This window comes from Microtus pennsylvanicus, chromosome 5 (assembly GCF_037038515.1).
Source record: "Microtus pennsylvanicus isolate mMicPen1 chromosome 5, mMicPen1.hap1, whole genome shotgun sequence".
Taxonomy (NCBI): Eukaryota; Metazoa; Chordata; class Mammalia; order Rodentia; family Cricetidae; genus Microtus; species Microtus pennsylvanicus.
In genome coordinates this window covers 82877779-82899905 of record NC_134583.1, presented here as the reverse complement: position 1 = coordinate 82899905, position 22127 = coordinate 82877779, and the positions used below count along the sequence as shown (strand labels likewise).

Sequence of the window (22127 nt, the reverse complement as noted above, 5' to 3'; positions counted from 1 at the left end):
CTCTGTGTCTCTGGGCCAGTAGGAACCACCCTCATCCACACAGTGATGTGGGAGTGTCATATATCAATCTGTTGATTTCATTGGTTAAATAATAAACAAACTGCTTGGGCTCATAGCTTAGAACATAGGTGGGTGGAGTCAACAGAACAGAATGCTGGGAGGAAGAGGAAGTGAGGTAAGATGCCTCAGACAGAGACGCCATGCTCCACTCTCCCAGGCAGACGCCATTCAGCTCCGACCCAGGATGGACGTAGGCTAGAATCTTCCCGGTAAGCGCACCTAGCTGTGCTACATAGAATATTAGAAATGGGCTAGTCCAGGTGCGAGAGTTAGCCTCACAGATTATTAGAGATGGGTTGATCGGGATATCAGAATTAGCCAGTAAGGGCTAGAGCTAAAGGGCCAAGCAGTTTTTAAATGAATACAATTTGTGTGTTGTTATTTCGGAGCATAAGCCATGCGGGCGGCCGGGTGCTGGGGACGCAGCCCCGCCGCTCCTAATTACTACAACACAGGAAGTGTGAAGACAATCAGGTGACTCACTGACCCAGGAAATTGCCAAGCACCAATAAGCAGCATTTTGTGTCCTCATCACACCCCTGAGATGAGAGGATGCCATCAGGCATGGCACCAAAGAACACCTTTCAACAATTGGCAATAGAAGCCATTTGGTTGGGCCATGTTAGCAAAAGCCTGTGGAGAGAAAGAGGTTGTGTGGAAAGGGCCTGCCTGCCAAGACATGCCTGGGTCAGCCTTGGCTTTGGGCTTGAGACAGAGAAATGACACCCCCGCCCCAGATTCATGAGGTGAGCATGGTTCTGATAACAACCCCATTTGCAAGGTGGGAGTGGGGGTGGGGAACAACATCCTGAGCTGGCTGAATGTCCCAAAGACCAGGGACTGAGCTAAAGCTATGAATGGTAGAATAACACAATAGGCTTTCAGAACACATCCGTGGCTTCAAGGACCTTGATGCCTTAGGAGTAACAATAGGGGCCCATGAGCCAGGGTGGCCAGGCTGCCCCTGCCATCTTAGCTCAGTGCCAATGGGGTTGCTGGTTCACCCAGTCTTGCATCTATGACAACCCCCTAGACAATGTCACTGGAAAGGCAGTGAAGGTTTTGAGTATTGAGCCCTCAGCATAAGATCTAGAAAGAGTCCCCATACTAAGGACACTTCTGTTGTCCTTTCTGGTTCCTCAAAGGTGTAATCTCCCTATAGGAATGCTGGCAATATCAGCTCGACATCCCATGACTTCTTCTGGGCCATGCTCCATGCACCCAGGTTCCCTGCCCCAAACGGCTAAGGACATGGTGGCAAAGCACCAGCCAGGGTGCAGAGTCACGAGGCTGGCTCTTCCTAAGGCTCCTCTCCTCGTGTGGTCATACTGTGTGTCTATGTCCTGATGGCCTCTTGATCCATAGCCAGTTACATTAGGCCCCATCGTAATGACCTCAGTGTGATTTAATCCTTTTTAAAGACCATGTCTTTAGAGGATGGATAAATGGCTCAATGTTCTTGCAGAGGATCGGTGGCTCACACATGGTGGCTCACTGGACACCATTCCTACTGCACATTCTGGGGCTCTTTCCATGGTCTGCCAATACTGTGAAGTTTTCAGAGCCCATTCCCTCCACACAGGTCCTACTCAGCTCTGTTTTCTGGCCATTGATGTCAGACTCAATCTGTGTAGCACAGGCCATGGAGGAGTTGGGGTGGGGTGGGGTGGCAGAATGACCAGAGTGACAAGACCTGGTCAAGCAGAGAAAAGTGGCTCAAGACCATGTGGCCTCAGGACCCCCTCTGCTAGTGGTCCAGTATACACTCTTACTCCCCCTGCCGGTAGCCCAGTACATACCTTCTAGCTCCCCTGCTGGTAGCCCAGTATACACTCTAGCTCCCCTGCTGGTAGCCCTGTATACACTCTAGCTCCCCCTGCTGGTAGCCCTGTATACACTCTAGCTCCCCCTGCTGGTAGCCCTGTATACACTCTAGCTCCCCCTGCTGGTAGCCCTGTATACACTCTAGCTCCCCCTGCTGGTAGCCCTGTATACACTCTAGCTCCCCCTGCTGGTAGCCCAGTATACACTCTAGCTCCCCTGCTGGTAGCCCTGTATACACTCTAGCTCCCCCTGCTGGTAGCCCTGTATACACTCTAGCTCCCCCTGCTGGTAGCCCAGTATACACTCTAGCTCCCCTGCTGGTAGCCCTGTATACACTCTAGCTCCCCCTGCTGGTAGCCCAGTATACACTCTAGCTCCCCCTGCTCATGGCCCAGTACACACTCTCTGGTGCCCTAGCTGTTTTTATGATGAATGACTTTAAACAGTAAGGGCATAGGACAGCACCCCTCAGATTAGCATGTAGCCAGTTTTACTTTCAAATGTTCTTCCTCGAGGGAATTGGACAATATACTCACAGCTGCCCCTTTCAGTCCTGCCACAGACACAGCCTTAATCCCAAATCTAGTGCTTCCTAGGTGTTTGCCACATCCATTCATTTGTTTTGTTTGTTTGTTTTGCATAGGGGGATGCACATGTGCCACAGCACATGTGTCGAGGTCAGAGGCCAGCTCCTGGAAGTCAGTCCTCTCCTTTCCCTATGTGGGTCCCAGGAATTTAATTCAGGTTTCCAGGCTTGGTGGCAATTGTCTTTAACCCCTAACGATCTTACTGAACCTCAAAATGTTTTATGTTTATTGCATTTGCAACTATTCAAGTAATATGGTATTGTTTTACATTTGTAGAAACTAACAGATACCACCAACCTTGAAGAGATGGCTCGGTCAGTAAAGCACTTGTAGATCAAGCATGAAGACATGAAGACAGATCAAGCAGTAAATATAATCGAGAGATTATAAGAATTATATTTAATCCCTAGAAAACATGTGCAAAAAGCCGGGGAGGGAGAGACAGGAGACCCCATACAGAGAGCCTAACCTAAGCAGTATGCCCCAAGTTCAACAAAGAGACTCAAAAACAGGTTGATAGCACCTAAAGAATGGTACCCACAGTTGACCGCTGCCCTCCACATACACCCACACACATGTGCGTGCACATGCATATAACTGCCTGTAACTCTAGCTCCAGGAGATTTAATACTCTCTTCTGGTCTCTATGTAAGTATACACACACACACACACACACACACACACACACACACACACACACACACACTTCTCTTCCCAAAGGGAGACCATTTGCGTTTTTTGCTCGCATCCATCCAAGAGCCATCACTGGCCAGCCACCAAGAGTCTCTGGCTCCCCCAGCTGCTCAATGGTAGTACTACAATCCCAGCATCCAAAGTCTGTGCTGAGCTGGACCAGGATGGATTCTGGAAAGACTTCTGAGCTGGTTTTAGCCACCACAACAGAAGAGACCTTGGAGATGAGAGCAGCCCTGTCACCCCAGGTTCTGGGCAGCTGAGGTGTGCAGGAGAGTGCCAGCCAAGCAGCAAGCAGGAGGCATGGGGAAGACAGGCCTTGGCAGTTTTTGTCATTGCTGCATGACAGAGTCCATCCTGACTAATACATGTTAGAAAGTTTACTTTTAAATATTAATCCTTAGATTTTGAAATTAAACCCCATTCATCATTACTGGGACTCTGGGTAGGAAAGGGGCTTCATACACAGCACCCACACACACACACACACACCCCATGTTTGAACCAATACAAGAGCAAGTAAGGGGACTGATAATTTTCCAAAGGACCACATAAGCCCAAGCTGTAGGTTCATGTGGTTTGTCAGCTTTGCCCAGCAGTCTTCGAGAAACCATGTTATAGTTTGTTTATGGAGTATATATCCCCCACCCCCACCAAAATGGCTCACAGATTGGATGGTAAGGGTTTATCCGGGGAGGCTCTCCGTGGGGGGTGAGACCTGGCTAAAGGTTAAAAGGGCTGAGTCCTTGCAGGATGTTATCCCTGGCCTTTGCCAGCCATGCTCAGTCAGCTTCCTGGCGAACCATGCTGTGAACAACTTGTCTCTGCCACAAGTTCCTGCAGCTTTGGTGTTCTATTCAAATGCATGGGGTCACGCAACCATGGACTGATCCCTCAAAGCCCTGAGCCAAATAAACCGCCCTTCCTTCACACTGTTTCTAGTTGGGTATATTTAAAACAGTGACCCGGATATAAACAATGCAGTCCACAAAGTCACCACTGCTTTTCTTTCAGTTTGTGGCAGAAGCCAATGTCCTGCCCCTAGTCTGTGGCCTGAGGCCTCCTCAGTGACACACACACATCCCATAGGCACAGACAGATGGAAATACACTTGTGTGCACGCACACCTGTGTACTCACACCTGAACACACACTGTCCCTACAGCATGTGGACAAAAGTCTCACCCATAGTGGAAAACCCTGGAAAGGAACTCATGGTGGGAAGGGGCCTTTGTTTACCCAGTGCTCTGAATAAACAGAGCCCAGAGCCTAAGAGTAAGTAATACAGGTGGTAGAGTTGCAAAAAAACAGTAACTGGACCCCGGGGATCCTAAGGAACCCTCTCCAAACTATCTAGCCCCACCCTGTTCCCAGAAGCCATCCACGTAGTGGGCAGTTCAGATCCTTGCAGAACCAACTTAAACCACACGACCAGATTGGCTATGCCTGAGTTTATTATCATAAAGCAAGGGATGGAACAGAAACTCTGAAAATAAATATCTGCAGAGAAGAAGCCAAGCTAGAAGAGGAGGGAGCTCAGAGGGTTAGCAGCATGGTGCGAGACGGGAAGGGAGGAACATGGTAGAACCCATTCACTTCCTTCCCAGAAGTCGGGGACTGGAACGCCTGACGCGGACTTGCTGGGCCTGGGGGAGCGCACAGACGGTGTCCTGGCAGAGACAGCTCTCAATGTGCGTGTAGGTGTGGCTCAGCTCACTGCCATCTGGACATTCCAGGGTCACCTGGCGCTTGCTGGTCCTCTCCTCCTTGCAGCAAGTGCACCTGTGATCCAGATCCTGGACCTGGGCAGAGTACCTGGGGACAGGAGGAGCAGAATGAGTCCAGACTCCCTGGGAGCAGCAGCAGCATCCTCCCTCCACCACCGGGGCCTGTCTGTGAGCTCCAGCTCCTCCACCCCTCCATCTCACACTTGCAGCCTGAGACTCACATGGCGAAAGTCCCACAGGAGCCCGAACAGTAGTTCATGGAGACATTCTTGGAGCAGCCATTGTAGGAAATCTCCTTCTTGACACGGATGAGAGAGCAAGGGACTGCAGTGTTGTTTTTAGGAATACCTGGGAGGAAATGCAAGTGCAGGGGTGGTCTAAGACTGGCTCGGGATCTCTTTTTCTCTCTCCCTCTTCCTCTTTTTCCCTTTCTCCCTCCCCCTCCCTATCCCCTCCCTTTTCCTCCTCCTCTTCCTCTACTGTGCTGGTTTTTCTCCTCTCTCCCAACATGGCTAGCCCTTAACTCCTAGTCTCACTGTTCTTTAAGGAAATGAGCCCCCTTCCAGGAAGGGGAATCAGAGTGTAGTAGACACAGTAGGAACAGGAGTCCCGAGGTACCCTGCCCTGGTGTCTTCCTGCCCAGGCTCTGGTAAAGCCCACCCACCACCCTGTTCCGCCAGCTGTACTCACAGGTCTTACAGCAGCCATTTGGCATGTACGTGATGGAGCCCTGAAGGGAAAGAGGAGTGTGAGGGAAGCCCACAGCACCCCCAGCAGGTGTGTGCCCCTTCATGGAGTGCATAAGGAGGGTATGGAACAAGCCTGCCGGAAGCCAGGCAGCTGGGGCATCAGGCAGCGCACAGTGCCAGAGGGGTCCCACTCACCGGAACACATTCATCAGCGTTGAAGTCGGGGCAGGTGATGTTGGAGATAGAGGAGATGAGCTGGTTGTTGATTTTCAAGCAGCTGAAGAAGGTACAGTGGTCGTTGGGGTTTTTCTGTATCTCCCCGGGCTGTGGACACAACACAGAATGAGGATGAGCAAGTGCGCCTCCAGAGAGGCCAGCCCTGGAAGACCTGGGAGCTACAGCTTCACAGGCAGTAGTCCCTGGGCAAGTGACATCCATAAGAGAGTCTTGGAGACAGGGACTTACCTGCTTGTGGTTACACAGAATAAAAATCTCTAACCTAGGTCTAACCTATGAACTAGGAAGTGACTCTGAACAGGGAAAGGGTCTTTGAAAATCTCAGGGAAAGAATCTGTAGATGAGGTCATCCTCCTTGCAAGAGACACAGAGGACACATGGGCTCAGATGGAAAGGAGGCTACTACATGGAGACCAAGTCAGAGATGATATAAACACAGCCAGACACCTGAAGAAGAGGAGGCAGGAAGGCTCCTCACACTTCCGCCAGCCTTGACCCTGGACTTCAGAGCTCCAAAAGTGGAGCAGCCACCCAAATATATCACTCAAACCAAGTTTTGTGGGACCTGGGATGTCTCAAGCCCAGTGATTGACAAGCTCATGGGTGGAGCCTAGAGCGCCGCCCCCTGCCCGTGAACACACACCTTCAGGATGATATACTGCTGGTCTGGCTTCTCAATGATGCAGTGGGTCTGCTGACATTTCCTGCAGCACTCCCCAGGGACTTCCACAGGCTCAAAGCCCTGTGGACACAGGAGAGGACAAGGCTGAGATCAAAGACTTGTCCCTGCAACCGGCCAGGTCCTGGGATCGCTGGAACACCCCACCTGGGGGGAGGCTCGCACGCACAGGGAACAAGCGTCATGGTGGGAGGCACAGTTCGGCAAGGAAGATTTTTTTTTTTTAATTGAAGGCAAATCATGGAAATGAACATGGAACCATGTGCCTCTTTGAAGATGGGAAGAAGGTAAAGGAGGCAGGAAAAGGGAAGGAAGGGAGGAACCCCACTTACAGAGCTGCAGGAGATGTTGCAGGGCACATGCGTACAGGAGATGTAGTTGAACTTGGTGGCATTGTCCATGGAGTCGGTGCATACACATTCCTGGCACTTGGTGGAGTACACTGGAGATCCAGGCTTTAGGAACAGGCAGAGAAGTAAAGGGGCCGCACACACCATCACCCATGTATACTCCTTCTTCAGGAGACAGACAACGCCACCCATCCCCCCCGTACCCTCCCAGTTCAGAACTCACCTGGTATTCAGCATTCTTGTGCACACACACACCCTTGGGTTCTTGGGGGAAAAAAGAGTGGGAAAAGCTATCAGAAGCCATCCAGCCTCAGCCTGGCACACAATCTAAGGAGGCTCAGGGCTGGGTGGATGCACAGCCATAGCCATGATAAAGACACACAAGGAGAATGCATGCTCCCTCCACGGACCCCTTGTTCCCAGCCTGCGCCATCTGCTGTTCCCAGCCTGCCCCGCCTGTTGTGGCCTTCCCTTGCCCGGCTGGCATCACTTACCACAGGAGTAATCTGGACAGCATTTTTCAGGCACACTGTGGCTCTTGACTTCGAATCCCAGCGAGCAAGAGGGACGTTCCGCACTGCATAGTTTGGTGTCACACTCTGAAGGCAGAGCAAGAGTGTGGTGACCAGGACAGATCACACAGGCAGAGCACCACATCCCACTGCAGAGCATGAATCTAGGCCCCTGTGGAGCCCGCCGAGACCAGGACTTGGAGTTGGGGCTCCTGGCCTGCATCCCACTCCCCTCTCAAGTGAGTATAACCTGAATTAGCCAGCTGGGGGGAGGTGGGGGGCAGGAAACCTCACCTACAGCAGGCAAGGTGAGTTATATTAGGAGCCCTAGCGGTCTGAGAGTGGCTCCCATGCCCCAGGGTGTCCTTACTACATGTGGTTTTGTTGCAGCACTTGTTATCTGGGTCAAGCTCTTCGACAAGGTATTCGCCATCCTCCTTGCATGTGGTCTGGTTCTCCCCAGCACATATCATTGGAGTGCAGACAATGCCCTTTCCACCCTCTAGGCAAACACAGTCCTGGCAGTCAAACTCAAACTGCTCTCCAAACTGCAAAGAGAAAAGATCAGATTAACACCTCGTTAGCCCTACTATGACACGTCCATGGCCAGCCAGAGAGGAAAGAGCTGGACCAGGTAGCCAGATGAGGAATCAAGTGAGAAAGCCTTATCCCTCATCACCTCTGAATTCATAGGGAAGGTTCAGAGACAGCCCAGCACCTGTTCATTCAAGGCCAGTGACATCACACAGATGTGACTTGTTCACCAGTGTCCACCAACACCTCCTGGCATGCAATGGACACACCACACATTGTCTACTGATTTTTTTAATTGAGCTAAAGAGTCAACCAATGACTGTGGGCACACACAAGAAACAGGACCGAAGAAGGCAACATGCCAGCCCACGTTTAGTCAGAGTATATGACTGGTGAGTGGATGGGTAGATAGATGAATGGATGGTTTGATGGATGAGTAGATGACTGGAAAGATAGAAAGATGGATGGATGATGGATTGATGGTTGGTTGCATAGATGGATAGTGTATGGGTAGTTGTATGGGTGGATGGTTGGATGGATAGATAGGTGGATGGAGGATGAAGGGTTCCGATGGATGGGTGATTGGATAGATTTGTGGGTGCAGAATAGGTGGGTGGATAATGAATTAGTGAATGAATGGAGGATGGATGGATGGATGAAGGATAGATTAATGAATATGAATAGGTGGATGATGGCTGGGTGGCTGGATGAATGGATGAATAGATAACAAATGGATAATGGAAGGGATGAAAGATAGATAGATGGTGGATAGGTGATTACTTGGATAGCTAATAAATGGATATACAGATGAATAGTGTGAATAGATGAATGGATTATAGATGGGTATTGGATAGATTGATGGGTGGTTGAATGGATAATGGATAGGTGAGTGGATGGATGGATGGATGGATGGATGGATGGATGGATGGATAAATGGATGGTATAGATGGTTAAATGGATGACGGACAGCTCAAGGTAATGTACTGATGGGTAGATGCGCCAATGGGTAGATGGGTGAGTGGGTGGATCTCATCCAGGACTTACATGGCTCAGGATTTTAGGGAGAATTCTCCCAGCACAAGGGGAAACCTACCTCTCTGGGCACATTGTCAGGTCCCACACAGCCTAGGAAGAGAGAGGAAACAAGCTCTGTTAACACTGTCATGATGTTATAAGGAACTGAGATGTGCTTTCTGGCCCTGCCCCTGTAGACACAGAGGCACAGGAGGGAGGCAGTAGGTGTAGGAGACATACCACAAGTCTTCACACAGACATCAATGGCAGGGGAAAACTTTGTGGTGTCTTCAGAACAGAAGCAGCCTTCCACCAAGATTGTGAAATTCTGGGAGGCGCTGGAATGGTAAGACACGCGTTCAGAAGGAAGGAGCGGTATAGGCTGGGGCACAGCTCTGGCAGGGGGCTAAAGCTGACTGGACTGCATGGGCAGGACTAGGAAACCAGCGGGAGTCTTCAGGCAGCGTACCTGGACTGGCAGGTGGGTTCTTCTGCAGGGCCACAGGCCTTGTACTCCTTGTGAGATGGACACTCCACAGCTGCAGGACAGGTACAAGAATCAGGAAGATAAGACTGCCTCTCCCTGGAGTGACAAAGCTACCCAGCCCTTCCTACCTAGGACTTCACCCCATGCAAGCCGAGGATGGGGAGCTGCCCGGTACCCCTGCCTGACCCACAGATCCCCAGCACAGGCAGTACATGGGGAGAGATGAGTAGCACTTACCGCAGGCCCCCTGAGTACGGTTCCGCCAGTCAACGCAGGTGCCTTCCTTGGCACAGAGGGCTGCATAGGCCTGTACACTGGCACACTCCAAACTAGAGTTAGGCACAAAGCAGCTATCAAACAGGCAGGCTTCATAGTAGTGCTTTGGAGGCACGAAGGGATGACACTCAGAGAACAGGCTGTGCAGGGAGAGATAGATCACACTCTGGTCAGCACCCCAGCCTTTCCACATGCTTCCCTGGCCTCCCCTTGGCCTACCGGAGCTTGCTCAGAGGCCCCTGCCAAAGAGGCCCTACGCTACCAGTAGCAGAAGACAGAAAGTGCTGGCACCTAGAAAAAGAAGGACATGTGCCTGTGTTATCAGACGTGCAGAGATGTACTCTGCACACCTGAACGGTCGCTGGTTGCCAGGATGTCCCCTTCCAACAATCCTGCCAACGGGTTACCTAGCTGTGACTTCAAACACGTACAGGGACAGGGAATGTCCTCCTGTGGCTACCAGATTTAGGAGTTCCTGACCCGTGTCCAAGCTCAAACCTGCCTCGCTGATCTGCTAATGCTGTCTGGTCAGTTGATCTACTCAGGGTCTCCAGCTCACTTGAACCGGCACCTGGCCAGAAGGTGCGGGACGTCTGAGAGCAAAGAAAAGTGCTGGGGTAGGGGATGTCAAAGAGGATAGCTAGGATCTGGGGAAGCAGAAGCCAGGTTCTGAGGCCCCCTGTGATCTGACACCCATCCACAGTGACAACCCCAGCTCTCTCAGGCCCTCACAAGGGTTTCTCTGCCTACTTGGTAGACAGTAGGGACAACAGAGAGATGAGACCTCTTGAGACCCTATATTTTTTGAGATAGGATCTCAACCGCCTAGGCTTGTCCTGATCCTCTTGCCTCCACTTCTCCACTTCCTACAGTTCACCTGCTCTTGATGAGCTCGCAGATAGGAGACACAGTGCAGTTCTCAGGTGGCAAGAACCCTGCTGTCGTGACGGCTGGGCGCTTGGTGGTGAAGCTGCTGTGGGGACAGTGTGGCTTGGAGGGGTCGTTCACCAACCACTCGTCAGCAGCAACCTCACAGTCGGAGATGATCTCTCCGCTGGGCAGGATGCAGTCATCTTCAGTACTGTTGGTGCAGGTTCCTGTGCACAGAGAAGCCACCCGTCAAGTCAGCACCAAGACACACTATCAGACCCAGGTCGGTCCCTGGCACCTTTCCCTGTGCCCCACTGGCCAGGCAAAAGGGAAAATTCAAAGTCAAGCTAACATCTGATGGCTCCTCACAGGGACCAAACACAAGAGAATGCCACAGTGCCTGTCCACAGAGGAGTAGAGAATCCACAGCTAGGCGATTGATGCTCACACCCAGTCTTGCCCTCCAAGGCTGGGGGGACTCACCACACTGGCCCTTTGTGTTGTTGCCAAAGAGGTGGTAGGGCAGCCGGATGGAGAAAGACAGGCCGTTGTAGGTGATCTGAGCTTCCAGCCTGGGGATGTCTACCACATAGTTGATGCCAGATTCGTATACCTGCACCCCAAACTTCTGGTAGGGCAGAGCCACTACCTGCTTGTTCACCTGTACCTGTAGTCAACATGTCTGAGTCAGAGAGGGCCTCTGAGACTGGAGCAAGAGGCTGCCACATGCTCGAGGCTTGCCCTGCTCTGTCCTGTCCCACCACTGTCCTCTCTGGAAGTCATATAGCTCATCAAGAAGGCCGAGTTGTACCTGGGAATAGCACCTAGGTTATCTCTACCCCTATCTGAAAGGGGAGCTTTTCCTGCCCCTTACCGCTTTCCCTTCCCTTCCTGCTTCCTTTCCACAACACTAGGACAGACATTTGTCCCAGCTCATCCCAGGAGATACCAAAGAAGGCTCTTCCCAGGGACTCTGAGGCTCCTCGAAAGGTTCGGGGCTCCTCAGATGTTTCCATCGATATCACCAATGACCCAAGGATAGAGAAGACTCAGCTAGACACAGCCACTTCCTGTTCACCTATCCCCAGAGAAGAGGTTTCTGTGCTCACTTCGAGAGCCCATGAGAAGAGCTGACATGACCCTAAGGAAGCTCTAATGTGCCGTGGTTCCAGCCTGGTCCAGTGAATCCGCAGCCTAATCCTCGGTCGCCTGGTGCCCACAGTATAAGGCCATGAGAGACACACTTTGGCTGCCCAACCAGTCCCAGTCACATACCTGCACCACAATAGGCATCAATTGCAGAGTCCTGATCTGCACTTCCTGGGTCTCATGACGCACAATTAGTGTGCGGGGGCAGGATACCTCGTCACTGACATCACAATGGTAGTTGTCAATGTAGACCCCAAAGTTGTCCACCGTGGGGGTAATCTCCTCCATTAGAACATAGGAGCAGTTACCCTGGTAACTGTAGTAGAGCCCATCGAAGGTGACAAAGTGCGGGTCCCCCCAGCCGGTGCAGTAGCCTGTGGAAGAAGATTTGTAAGTTGATGTCATCCAGGATTCAAAGGACAGGCTGGAAAAGCCAGCAGTCACTAAAGGAGCCTGAAAATCCTGGTCCCTAAGTTGAGCCACTAGGGACTTCCAAGCGGGAGCAGATCTTCTAAAATCATCTTCCCAGTTGGTCCAGAGACACACCCCCTCTTCTGCAGGAAGAGGCCTTGCTTTAGAGTCAGAAGGTCACTCTTAACCTCAGAAGCATCCTTGCTCAGAAAGGTGCCTCTGCCCCACCAGCCAAGACTTCTATCTACCCTCCTCCTACCCAGGGAGACATAAAGGGTATTGAGAAGTCCCTAAGACTGTGCACAGCCTACAGCAGGTGCTTAGCAGTCAAAGTCTGTTCCCAAGAGGCTAGCCCTGCCGCTACTGGTACCAAAGAAGAAAGGACCCTGGCAGGCATATCCTCAGATAGTAAGGCCTTACAGTCACACTCCCAGTGCCAGCAGCAGCCATCAGGGTCGATAACACGCACAGGCTTCAGGCCATTGGAGCAGGTAGGCATGGGCGGGGGTTCGCACTTCCGCTCCACAAGCTCCACTACGTTGTCATGCTTGCAGATGGCCATGGTACAGTTACATAGCCACCAGGTCTCATTCTCCTACAGGAGACAGGGCATGGACCAGTCAGCAGGCAGCCCCTCTTAGCATCCCCAGTCTACACAAGAGGATAGGACCCACTCAGGGATGGAGCTGAGGGAGGCTAATATGAGGAGAAGAAAGTCAGGATATGGGGAAAAGAGAGAAGGTCAGCGGACCCTAAGCCCACGATGTTTTGGGAAATATCAGCCCTACTGGAGAAGGTGCAGGGTGTGGGAACATGGGCATCTTGGACAACCAGGAAGGGTGTCATTCAGATGGTAGGTACTCAGACATGGACCTGTTCAGTATCAGGGTAAGAAAGCCATATATTACTCACTGACCTGTCTAGGAGGATCAAAGTCGAGGCACCCAGGGGTGGAGGTTGTGGTTGTTGGCTTGGATGTTGTGGAGAGTGTAGACTTTGAAGATGTGGTAGATGATGGTGTGGACGGTGTAGACTTTGAAGATGTGGTAGATGATGGTGTGGACGGTGTAGACTTTGAAGATGTGGTAGATGATGGTGTGGACGGTGTAGACTTTGAAGATGTGGTAGATGGTGTAGAGGGTGTGGTCGTCGGGGAGGACGTTGGTGTTGATGGTGTAGAAGTTGAGGGAGTAGATGGACAGGGCCAATCGAAGATTTGGAGTTTGCACTCCACAGAGCAGTTCACATAATAACAAGTGTTCCCATAGGTATTGTTGTAGACCAGTTCACCTAAAAGGGAAGAGAAGGACGCAGTCTTTACACCATCCAGAGGCAGAGCTAGCCACGAAAATACATTGATCGACTCCATGGAGGCCTTGGAGAGGGACTCACTGTCCTGGAGGGAGGTACTTAGGGGATAAGACTAAAGTTAGATGAGGTATGAGGGTAAGCCCCCTAGTGTGACATTAGTGGCATTGCAAGAAGAGGATGAGAGACCAGAGCCGGCACATCTCTCATGGCCTGATACCTGCATTGTATTTTGATGCAGAACGAAGAAACCATCGGGTGCCCGTGCCATGTTACTTCCTAGCCTCTGGAATGGTCATCTGGATGACCAGGTGCCAGGGACATGTTACTGTACTTCCTAGCCTCTGGAACCGTCAGCTGGATGACCTCCTATTATTTATAAATCATTTGACCTCAAGTATTTTGTTAAAACCGAAAACAGACTAAGACCCACCCTACTTGTTCTCCTGGCCTGGGAAGAGCCCTGACCTCTGGTTCATGTTCCAAGTAAGGTGAAGCTGACCACAAAAATATCCACCCATGACCAGCATCCAGCCTCCTGAGAAAGCTTCAAGTTGGGTTCTGACCCTGGTTCTACTCACTGGAAAGAGCAGGGAACAGCCTGAGCTTTGTAAACATTAGACTTAAACACCATGGATACCTGGGCCATAGTACGTGTCATTCAAAACACAGCAGGTAACCAAGGTGCCAATACTGGTCCACTCAGTGATGGGAGAGGTGATTGGGGAGGCTGAGGAGATTGTGCCCCAAGAAGAGGTCCTGGTGGTCTCCAAAGTAGTTGGTGTGGTTTCCGTGGTAGATACTGGCACAGTGAAGGATGTAGGGGTGGATGTGGAGGGTGGTCTTGTGGTGGGTGAAGTTTGTCCTGTTGTGGTCCTTGAGGAAGTAGATGTGCCTGTAAGAACATTGTGGGTCAATGGCACTGTTCATCTCAGATGCCGCAGGGCTCAACCTTCAGGCTCCGCCACAGAGAGAGAACAGCTGGCACAAGAAGCCATGGTGAGGTCTCAAAGCCTTATATCTACTCACCAGGATTTGACACCACCATGCACACTGTGTGGCTGTCACACTGGACATCTGACAAGGCCAGACTAGCTACCCTCCAAGGCCTTTTGTGCCATGCCCAGACAGAGGAGTAGCCCTATGCCTTACACCAACCCTGACCTAATGCAGCCCAAGATCTCCCTGGGCGAACTTTCCCCATGGAGATCTTTCAGTACTGGGCTACACATTCTGTGCTGAAGTAGCTCTGCCTGAGGAAAGTCTATCTACAGGAAGGTAGTGACCTGTTTCCAACCAATTCATCAATCCAAGGGGTCTGACTCAGTAGGCAGGGAAGCTCCAAACCTTCCAGGGAACTTGCCTCACTGCACAAGATCAGGGTCATGAACCACAAAGTACTGACTCCAGGCTCGATTTGTGAGGCTGTAAAGCTTCCCTGGCAAAAATGAAGCTCTCCCAAGAGAGGAGGAATGGGGTGGCTTCCCATGTGTACTTACCGAAAGCAGTGGTGGAGGGCCCCGGTGTTGGTCCTGGAGGTGAAGAAGGTGTACTGCCCGCTGACGAAGTGATGGATGGTGATGTTCCAGGCGACGATGCAGTGCTAGACATTACTATGGTGGTAGCTGGGGTGCTAGGAATGATGATGGACTCCGTGGGTGGGGAAGAGGGGAACACAGTGGTCACAGGTGTTGATGGTTTCGTTGGAGATTTGGAAGGAGTTTGGCTAGTAGAAGATGTTGGAGTTGTGTTTTCAGTGGAGGTAGAGGTTAGGATCGGTGTCTCTAAAGTGGTGGCATGTGGGGTTGGAGTCTCTGTGATGATGGAAGTGGAGGTTGGGCTTTGGGAAGGTGTGATGGTGGTAGCAGTAATAGGAGAGGAAGAGGGTGGAATTTGTGTGGTTGTAGAAGTTGAGGTTGATGACGCTGTGGTGGAAGGTGTTGGAGTTGGAGGCAATGTGGTGGTGGGGACTGGGCTTGGTGTCTGGATAGTGGTAGATCTAGTAGTGAAGATGTCTATGATTGGCTTTGTAGGTGTGGTTTGTGTTGTAGATGTTAAGGTCTCTGAAGTAGTAGGTGATGGGGTTGAAGTAACTGTGGTAGTCGAGGTTGGGGTTGGTGTCTCTGTGGATGTAGATGTTGGAGTGGAGGTCTCTGTAACAATTGTTGCTGTTGTCATCTGTGTTGTAGTAGAAATTGGAGTTGAGGTTTCTGTGGTAGTAGGTGTTGGGGTTGTAGGAACTGTGGTGGTCAGAGTTGGGGTGGATCTTTCTGTGGTGGTAGATATTGGAGTAGAAGTCTCTGTAACAATGGTTGGTATTGTGGTCTGTGTGATAGTAGATGGTAAGGTCTCAGTAGTGGTAGGTGTTGGGGTTGAAGTCACTGTGATAGTGGACGTTGGACTTGGTGTCTCTGTGGTGGTTGATGTTGGAGTGGACGTACCTAGACTAGTGGTTGTTGTTGTGGTTTCTGTAGAAGTAGATGTTGGAGTAGTGGTTTCTATGATGGTAGGTGTTGGGGTGTGAGTTACTGTGGTAGTCAGAGTTGGGGTTGGTGTCTCTGTGGGGGTAGATATTACAGTTGATGTACCTTGACTACGTGTTGCTGTTGTGGTCTGTGTGGTAGTAGATATTGAAATTGGGGTTTCAGAGCTGCTAGGTTTTGGTGTTGAAGTCACTATGGTGGTCGGGGTTGGAGTTGGTGTCTCTATGGTGGTAGATGTTGGAGTGGACGTACCTAGACTGGTGGTTGTTGTTGTGGTTTGTGTAGAAGTAGATGTTGGAGTAGAGGTTTCTATGATGTTAGGTGTTGGGGTGGGAGTCACTGTAGTAGTCAGAGTTGGGGTTGGTGTCTCTGTGGGAGTAGATGTTGGAGTGGATGTACCTTGAGTAGGTATTGGTGTTGTGGTCTGTGTGGTAATAGATATTAGAGTTGAGGTTTCTGTGGTAGTAGGTGATGGGGTTGTAGGAATTGTAGTAGTTAGAGTTGGGGTGGGTGTCTCTGTGGGTGTAGATGTTGGAGTGGAGGTACCTTGACTAGGTGTTGGTGTTGTGGTATATGTGGTAATAGATATTGGAGTTGGGGTTTCTGGGCTGTTAGATTTTGGGGTTGAAGTCACTAAGGTGGTCGGGGTGGAGGTTGGTGTCTCTGAGGTGGTAGTAGTTGGAGTGGAGGTCCCTAGACTAGTGGTTGTTGTTGTAGTTTGTATAGAAGTAGATGTTGTAGTAGATGTTTCTATGATAGTAGGTGTTGGGGTTTGAGTTACTGTGTTAGTGAGAATTGGGGTTGGTGTCTCAGTGTGGATAGATATTGGAGTGAAGGTACCTTGACTACGTGTTGGTGTTGTAACCTGTGTTGTAGTAGGTATTGGAGTTGAGGTTTCAGGGCTGCTAGGTATTGGTTTTGGAGTCACTGTTGTGGTTAGAGTTGGTGTTGGTGTCTCTGTGGGAGTAGATGTTGGAGTGGATGTACCTTCACTCGGTGTTGGTGTTGTGGTCTGTGTGGTAGTAGATATTGGAGTTGAGGATTCTGAGCTGCTAGGTTTTGATGTTGAAGTCACTATGGTGGTCAGGGTTGGGATTGGTGTCTCTGTGTTGATTGATGTTGGAATGGAGGTACCTTGACCAGTAGTTGTAGTTGTGGTTTTTGTAGAAGTAGATGTTGGAGTAGATGTTTCTATGATAGTAGGTGTTGGGGTGGGAGTCACTGTGGTAGTGAGAGTTGAGGTTGGTATCTCTGTGGGTATAGATGTCGGAGTGGAGGTACCTTGACTATGTGTTGGTGTTGTGGTATATGTGGTAATAGATATTGGAGTTGAGGTTTCTGAGCTGCTAGGTTTGGGGGTTGAAGTCACTACAGAGGTCAAGTTTGGGGTTGGTATTTCTGTGGTGGTAGATGTTGGAGTGGATGTACTTTGACTAGTGGTTGTTGTTGTGGTTTGTGTAGAAGTAGATGTTGTAGTAGATGTTTCTATGATGGTAGGTGTTGGGGAAGAAGTCACTGTGGTAGTCACAGTTGGGGTTGGTGTCTTTTTGGGAGTAGATGTTGGAGTAGAGGTACCTTGACTACTTGTTAGTATTGTGGTCTGTATTGTAGTAGAAATTGAAGTATAGGTTTCTGGGCTGCTAGGTTTTGGGGTTGAAGTTACTATAGAGGTTGAGGTCAGGGTTGGTGTCTCGGTGGGGGTAGATGTTGGAGTGGACGTACCTAGACTGGTGGTTGTTGTTGTGGTTTGTGTAGAAGTAGATGTTGGAGTAGAAGTGTCTATGATGGTAGATGTTGGATTGGGAGTCACTGTGGTAGTCAGATTTGAGGTTGGTGTCTCTGTGGGAGTAGATGTTGGAGTAAAGGTTTCTATGATGGTAGGTGTTGGTTTGGGAGTCACTGTGGTAGTGAGAGTTGGTGTTGGTGTCTCTGTGGAAGTAGATCTTGGAGTGGACGTACCTAGACTAGTGGTTGCGGTTGTGGTTTGTGTAGAAGTAGATTTTGGAGTAGTGGTTTCTATGATGTTAGGTGTTGGGGTTTGCGTTACTGTAGTAGTCAGAGTTGGGGTTGGTGTCTCTGTGGGAGTAGATGTTGGAGTGGACGTACCTACACTAGTGGTTGCTGTTGTGGTTTGTGTAGAAGTAGATGTTGGAGTAGTGGTTTCTATGATGGTAGGTGTTGGGGTTTGAGTTACTGTAGTAGTAGGAGTTGGGGTTGGTGTCTCTGTGGAAGTAGATCTTGGAGTGGACGTACCTAGACTAGTGGTTGCTGTTGTGGGATGTGTAGAAGTAGATGTTGGAGTAGTGGTTTCTATGATGGTAGGTGTTGGGGTTTGAGTTACTGTGGTAGTCAGAGTTGGGGTTGGTGTCTCTGTGGGAGTAGATGTCGGAGTGGAGGTACCTTGACTATGTGTTGGTGCTGTGGTCTGTGTGGTAATAGATTTTGGAGTAGGGGTTTCTGTGCTGGTAGATGTTAATGTTGAAGTCACAATAGAGGTCAAGGTTGGGGTTGGTGTCTCTGTAGGAGTAGATGTTGGAGTGGAGGTACCCAGAGTCGTGCTTGTTGTTGTTGTTTGTTTAGAAGTAGATGTTCGAGTAGAGGTTTCAATGATGGTAGGTGTTGGTGTGGGCGTCATTGTGGTAGTCAGAGTTGGTGTTGGTTTCTCAGAGGTGGTAGATGTTGGAGTGGAGGTACCTTGACTATGTGTTGGTTTTGTCATCTGTGTGGTAGTAGATATTGAAGTTGGGGTTTCTGGGCTGCTTGTATTTTCTGTTGAAGTCACTATTGTGGTCGGGGTTTGGGTTGGTGTCTCTGTGGTGGTAGATGTTGGAGAGGACGTACCTAGAGTAGTGGTAGTTGTTGTGGTTTGTGTTGGAGTAGAGGTTTCCATGATGGTAGGTGTTGGGGTGGAATTCACTGTGGTAATCAGGGTTGGGGTTGGTGTCTCAGTGAGGATAGATGTTGGAGTGGACGTACCTGGACTGCGTGTTGGTGTTGTGGTATGTGGGGTCTTAGATATTGGAGTTGAGGTTTCTGGGCTGCTAGGTTTTGATGTTGAAGTCACTATGGTGGTCGGGGTTGGGGTTGGCGTCTCTGTGGTGGTTGATGTTGGAGTGGACGTACCTAGACTAGTGGTGGTTGTTGTGGTTTGTGTAGAGGTAGATATTGTAGTAAATGTTTCTATGATGGTAGGTGTTGGGGAAGAAGTCACTGTAGTAGTCACAATTGGGGTTGGTGTCTTTTTGGGAGTAGATGTTGGAGTAGAGGTACCTTGACTATGTGTCAGTGTTGTGGTATGTATGGTAGTAGCTATTGAAGTATAGGTTTCTGGGCTGCTAGGTTTTGGGGTTGAAGTTACTATAGAGGTTGAGGTAAGGGTTGGTGTCTCCGTGGGGGTAGATGCTGGAGTGGAAGTACCTAGACTAGTGGTTGTTGTTGTGGTTTGTGTAGAAGTAGATGTTGGAGTAGTGGTTTCTATGATGGTAGGTGTTGAATTGGGAGTCACTGTAGTAGTCAGATTTGGATTTGGTGTCTCTGTGGGAGTAGATGTTGGTATGGACGTACCTCGACTAGTGGTTGCGGTTGTGGTTTGTGTAGAAGTAGATGTTGGAGTAGTGGTTTCTATGATGGTAGGTGTTGGGGTTTGAGTTACTGTGGTAGTTAGATTTGGGGTTGGCGTCTCTGTTGGCGTAGATGTTGGAGTGGAGGTACCTTGACTAGGTGTTGGTGTTGTGGTCTGTGTTGTAGTAGATATTGGAGTTGAGATTTCTGGGCTGCTATGTTTTGATGTTGAAGTCACTAAGGTGGTCTGGGTTGGGGTTGGTGTTTCTGTGGTGGTAGATGTTGGAGTAGACGTACCTATACTAGTGGTTGTTGTTGAGGTTAATGTAGATGTAGATGTTGTAGTAGAGGTTTCTATAATAGTAGGTGTTTCGTTAGGAGGCACTGTGGTAGTCAGAGTTGGGGTTGGTGTCTCTGTGGGAGTAGATGTTGGAGTGGACGTACCTAGACTAGTGGTTGCTGTTGTGGTTTGTGTAGAAGTAGATGTTGGAGTAGTGGTTTCTATGATGGTAGGTGTTGGGGTGTGAGTTACTGTGGTAGTTGGAGTTAGGGTTGGTGTCTCTGTGGGAGTAGATGTTGGTGTGGACGTACCTAGACTAGTGGTTGCTGTTGTGGTTTGTGTAGAAGTAGATGTTGGAGTAGTGGTTTCTATGATGGTAGGTGTTGGGGTGTGAGTTACTGTGGTAGTTGGAGTTGGGGTTGGTGTCTCTGTGGGAGTAGATGTTGGAGTGGACGTACCTAGACTAGTGGTTGCTGTTGTGGTTTGTGTAGAAGTAGATGTTGGAGTAGTGGTTTCTATGATGGTAGGTGTTGGGGTGTGAGTTACTGTGGTAGTTGGAGTTAGGGTTGGTGTCTCTGTGGGAGTAGATGTTGGTGTGGACGTACCTAGACTAGTGGTTGCTGTTGTGGTTTGTGTAGAAGTAGATGTTGGAGTAGTGGTTTCTATGATGGTAGGTGTTGGGGTTTGAGTTACTGTGGTAGTTAGATTTGGGGTTGGCGTCTCTGTTGGCGTAGATGTTGGAGTGGAGGTACCTTGACTAGGTGTTGGTGTTGTGGTCTGTGTTGTAGTAGATATTGAAGTTGAGGTTTCTGGGCTGCTATGTTTTGATGTTGAAGTCACTAAGGTGGTGGGGGTTGGGGTTGGTGTTTCTGTGGTGGTAGATGTTGGAGTGGACGTACCTATACTTGTGGTTGTTGTTGAGGTTAGTGTAGAAGTAGATGATGTAGTAGAGGTTTCTATAATGGTAGGTGTTTCGTTGGGAGTCACTATGGTAGTCAGAGTTGGGGTTGGTGTCTCTGTGGGAGTAGATGTTGGAGTGGACGTACCTAGATTAGTGGTTGCAGTTGTGGTTTGTGTAGAAGTAGATGTTGGAGTAGTGGTTTCCTTGATGGTAGGTGTTGGGGTGTGAGTTACTGTGGTAGTCGGAGTTAGGGTTGGTGTCTCTGTGGGAGTAGATGTTGGAGTGGATGTACCAAGACTAGTGGTTGCTGTTGTGGTTTGTGTAGAAGTAGACGTTGGAGTAGTGGTTTCTATGATGGTAGGTGTTGTGGTTTGAGTTACTGTGGTAGTCAGATTTGGGGTTGGCGTCTCTGTTGGCGTAGATGTTGGAGTGGAGGTACCTTGACTAAGTGTTGGTGTAGTTGTCTGTGTTGTAGTAGATATTGGAGTTGAGATTTCTGGGCTGCTATGTTTTGATGTTGAAGTCACTATGGTGGTCGGGGTTGGGGTTGGTGTTTCTGTGGTGGTAGATGTTGGAGTGGACGTACCTATACTAGTGGTTGTTGTTGAGGTTAATGTAGAAGTAGATGTTATAGTAGAGGTTTCTATAATAGTAGGTGTTTCGTTAGGAGGCACTGTGGTAGTCAGAGTTGGGGTTGGTGTCTCTGTGGGAGTAGATGTTGGAGTGGACGTACCTAGACTAGTGGTTGCGGTTGTGGTTTGTGTAGAAGTAGATGTTGGAGGAGTGGTTTCCTTGATGGTAGGTGTTGGGGTGTGAGTTACTGTGGTAGTTGGAGTTGGGGTTGGTGTCTCTGTGGGAGTAGATGTTGGAGTGAACGTACCTAGACTAGTGGTTGCTGTTGTGGTTTGTGGAGAAGTAGATTTTGGAGTAGTGGTTTCTATGATGTTAGGCGTTGGGGTTTGAGTTACTGTGGTAGTCAGATTTGGGGTTGGCGTCTCTGTTGGCGTAGATGTTGGAGTGGAGGTACCTTGACTAAGTGTTGGTGTAGTTGTCTGTGTGGTAGTAGATATTGGAGTTAAGGTTTCTGGGCTGCTATGTTTTGATGTTGAAGTCACTAAGGTGGTCGGGGTTGGGGTTGGTGTTTCTGTGGTGGTAGATGTTGGAATGGACGTACCTAGACTAGTGGTTGTTGTTGAGGTTAGTGTAGAAGTAGATGATGTAGTAGAGGTTTCTATAATGGTAGGTGTTTCGTTGGGAGTCACTGTGGTAGTCAGAGTTGGTGTTGGTGTCTCTGTGGGAGTAGATGTTTGAGTGGACGTACCTAGACTAGTTGTTGCGGTTGTGGTTTGTGTAGAAGTAGATGTTGGAGTAGTGGTTTCTATGATGTTAGGTGTTGGGGTTTGCGTTACTGTAGTAGTCAGAGTTGGGGTTGGTGTCTCTTTGGGAGTAGTTGTTGGAGTGGACGTACCTCGACTAGTGGTTGCGGTTGTGGTTTG

General features: G+C 49.7%; 1 protein-coding gene across 1 annotated transcript in view; it reads right to left on the bottom strand.

Moving 5' to 3' along the window:
- Window positions 1-4599: 4599 nt before the first annotated feature.
- The window catches only part of Muc2 (mucin 2, oligomeric mucus/gel-forming), a 36795-nt gene continuing 19267 nt past the window's right edge, over window positions 4600-22127 (bottom strand). Inside the window, exons 34-58 of the mRNA XM_075972796.1 lie at window positions 21371-21568; window positions 19607-20980; window positions 17727-19306; window positions 16522-16874; window positions 15995-16368; window positions 14906-15706; window positions 14047-14301; window positions 13015-13388; window positions 12519-12693; window positions 11814-12061; window positions 11022-11205; window positions 10546-10765; window positions 9630-9808; window positions 9375-9444; window positions 9146-9243; window positions 8985-9016; window positions 7728-7905; window positions 7340-7444; window positions 7069-7109; window positions 6828-6950; window positions 6460-6558; window positions 5775-5903; window positions 5581-5620; window positions 5112-5238; window positions 4600-4978 (exon numbers count right to left, since the gene is read on the bottom strand). Coding sequence (XP_075828911.1) covers window positions 4756-4978; window positions 5112-5238; window positions 5581-5620; window positions 5775-5903; window positions 6460-6558; window positions 6828-6950; window positions 7069-7109; window positions 7340-7444; window positions 7728-7905; window positions 8985-9016; window positions 9146-9243; window positions 9375-9444; window positions 9630-9808; window positions 10546-10765; window positions 11022-11205; window positions 11814-12061; window positions 12519-12693; window positions 13015-13388; window positions 14047-14301; window positions 14906-15706; window positions 15995-16368; window positions 16522-16874; window positions 17727-19306; window positions 19607-20980; window positions 21371-21568 — 7580 coding nt within the window. The 3' untranslated portion in view covers window positions 4600-4755. The remainder of the gene's footprint in view (window positions 4979-5111; window positions 5239-5580; window positions 5621-5774; window positions 5904-6459; window positions 6559-6827; window positions 6951-7068; window positions 7110-7339; window positions 7445-7727; window positions 7906-8984; window positions 9017-9145; window positions 9244-9374; window positions 9445-9629; window positions 9809-10545; window positions 10766-11021; window positions 11206-11813; window positions 12062-12518; window positions 12694-13014; window positions 13389-14046; window positions 14302-14905; window positions 15707-15994; window positions 16369-16521; window positions 16875-17726; window positions 19307-19606; window positions 20981-21370; window positions 21569-22127) is intronic.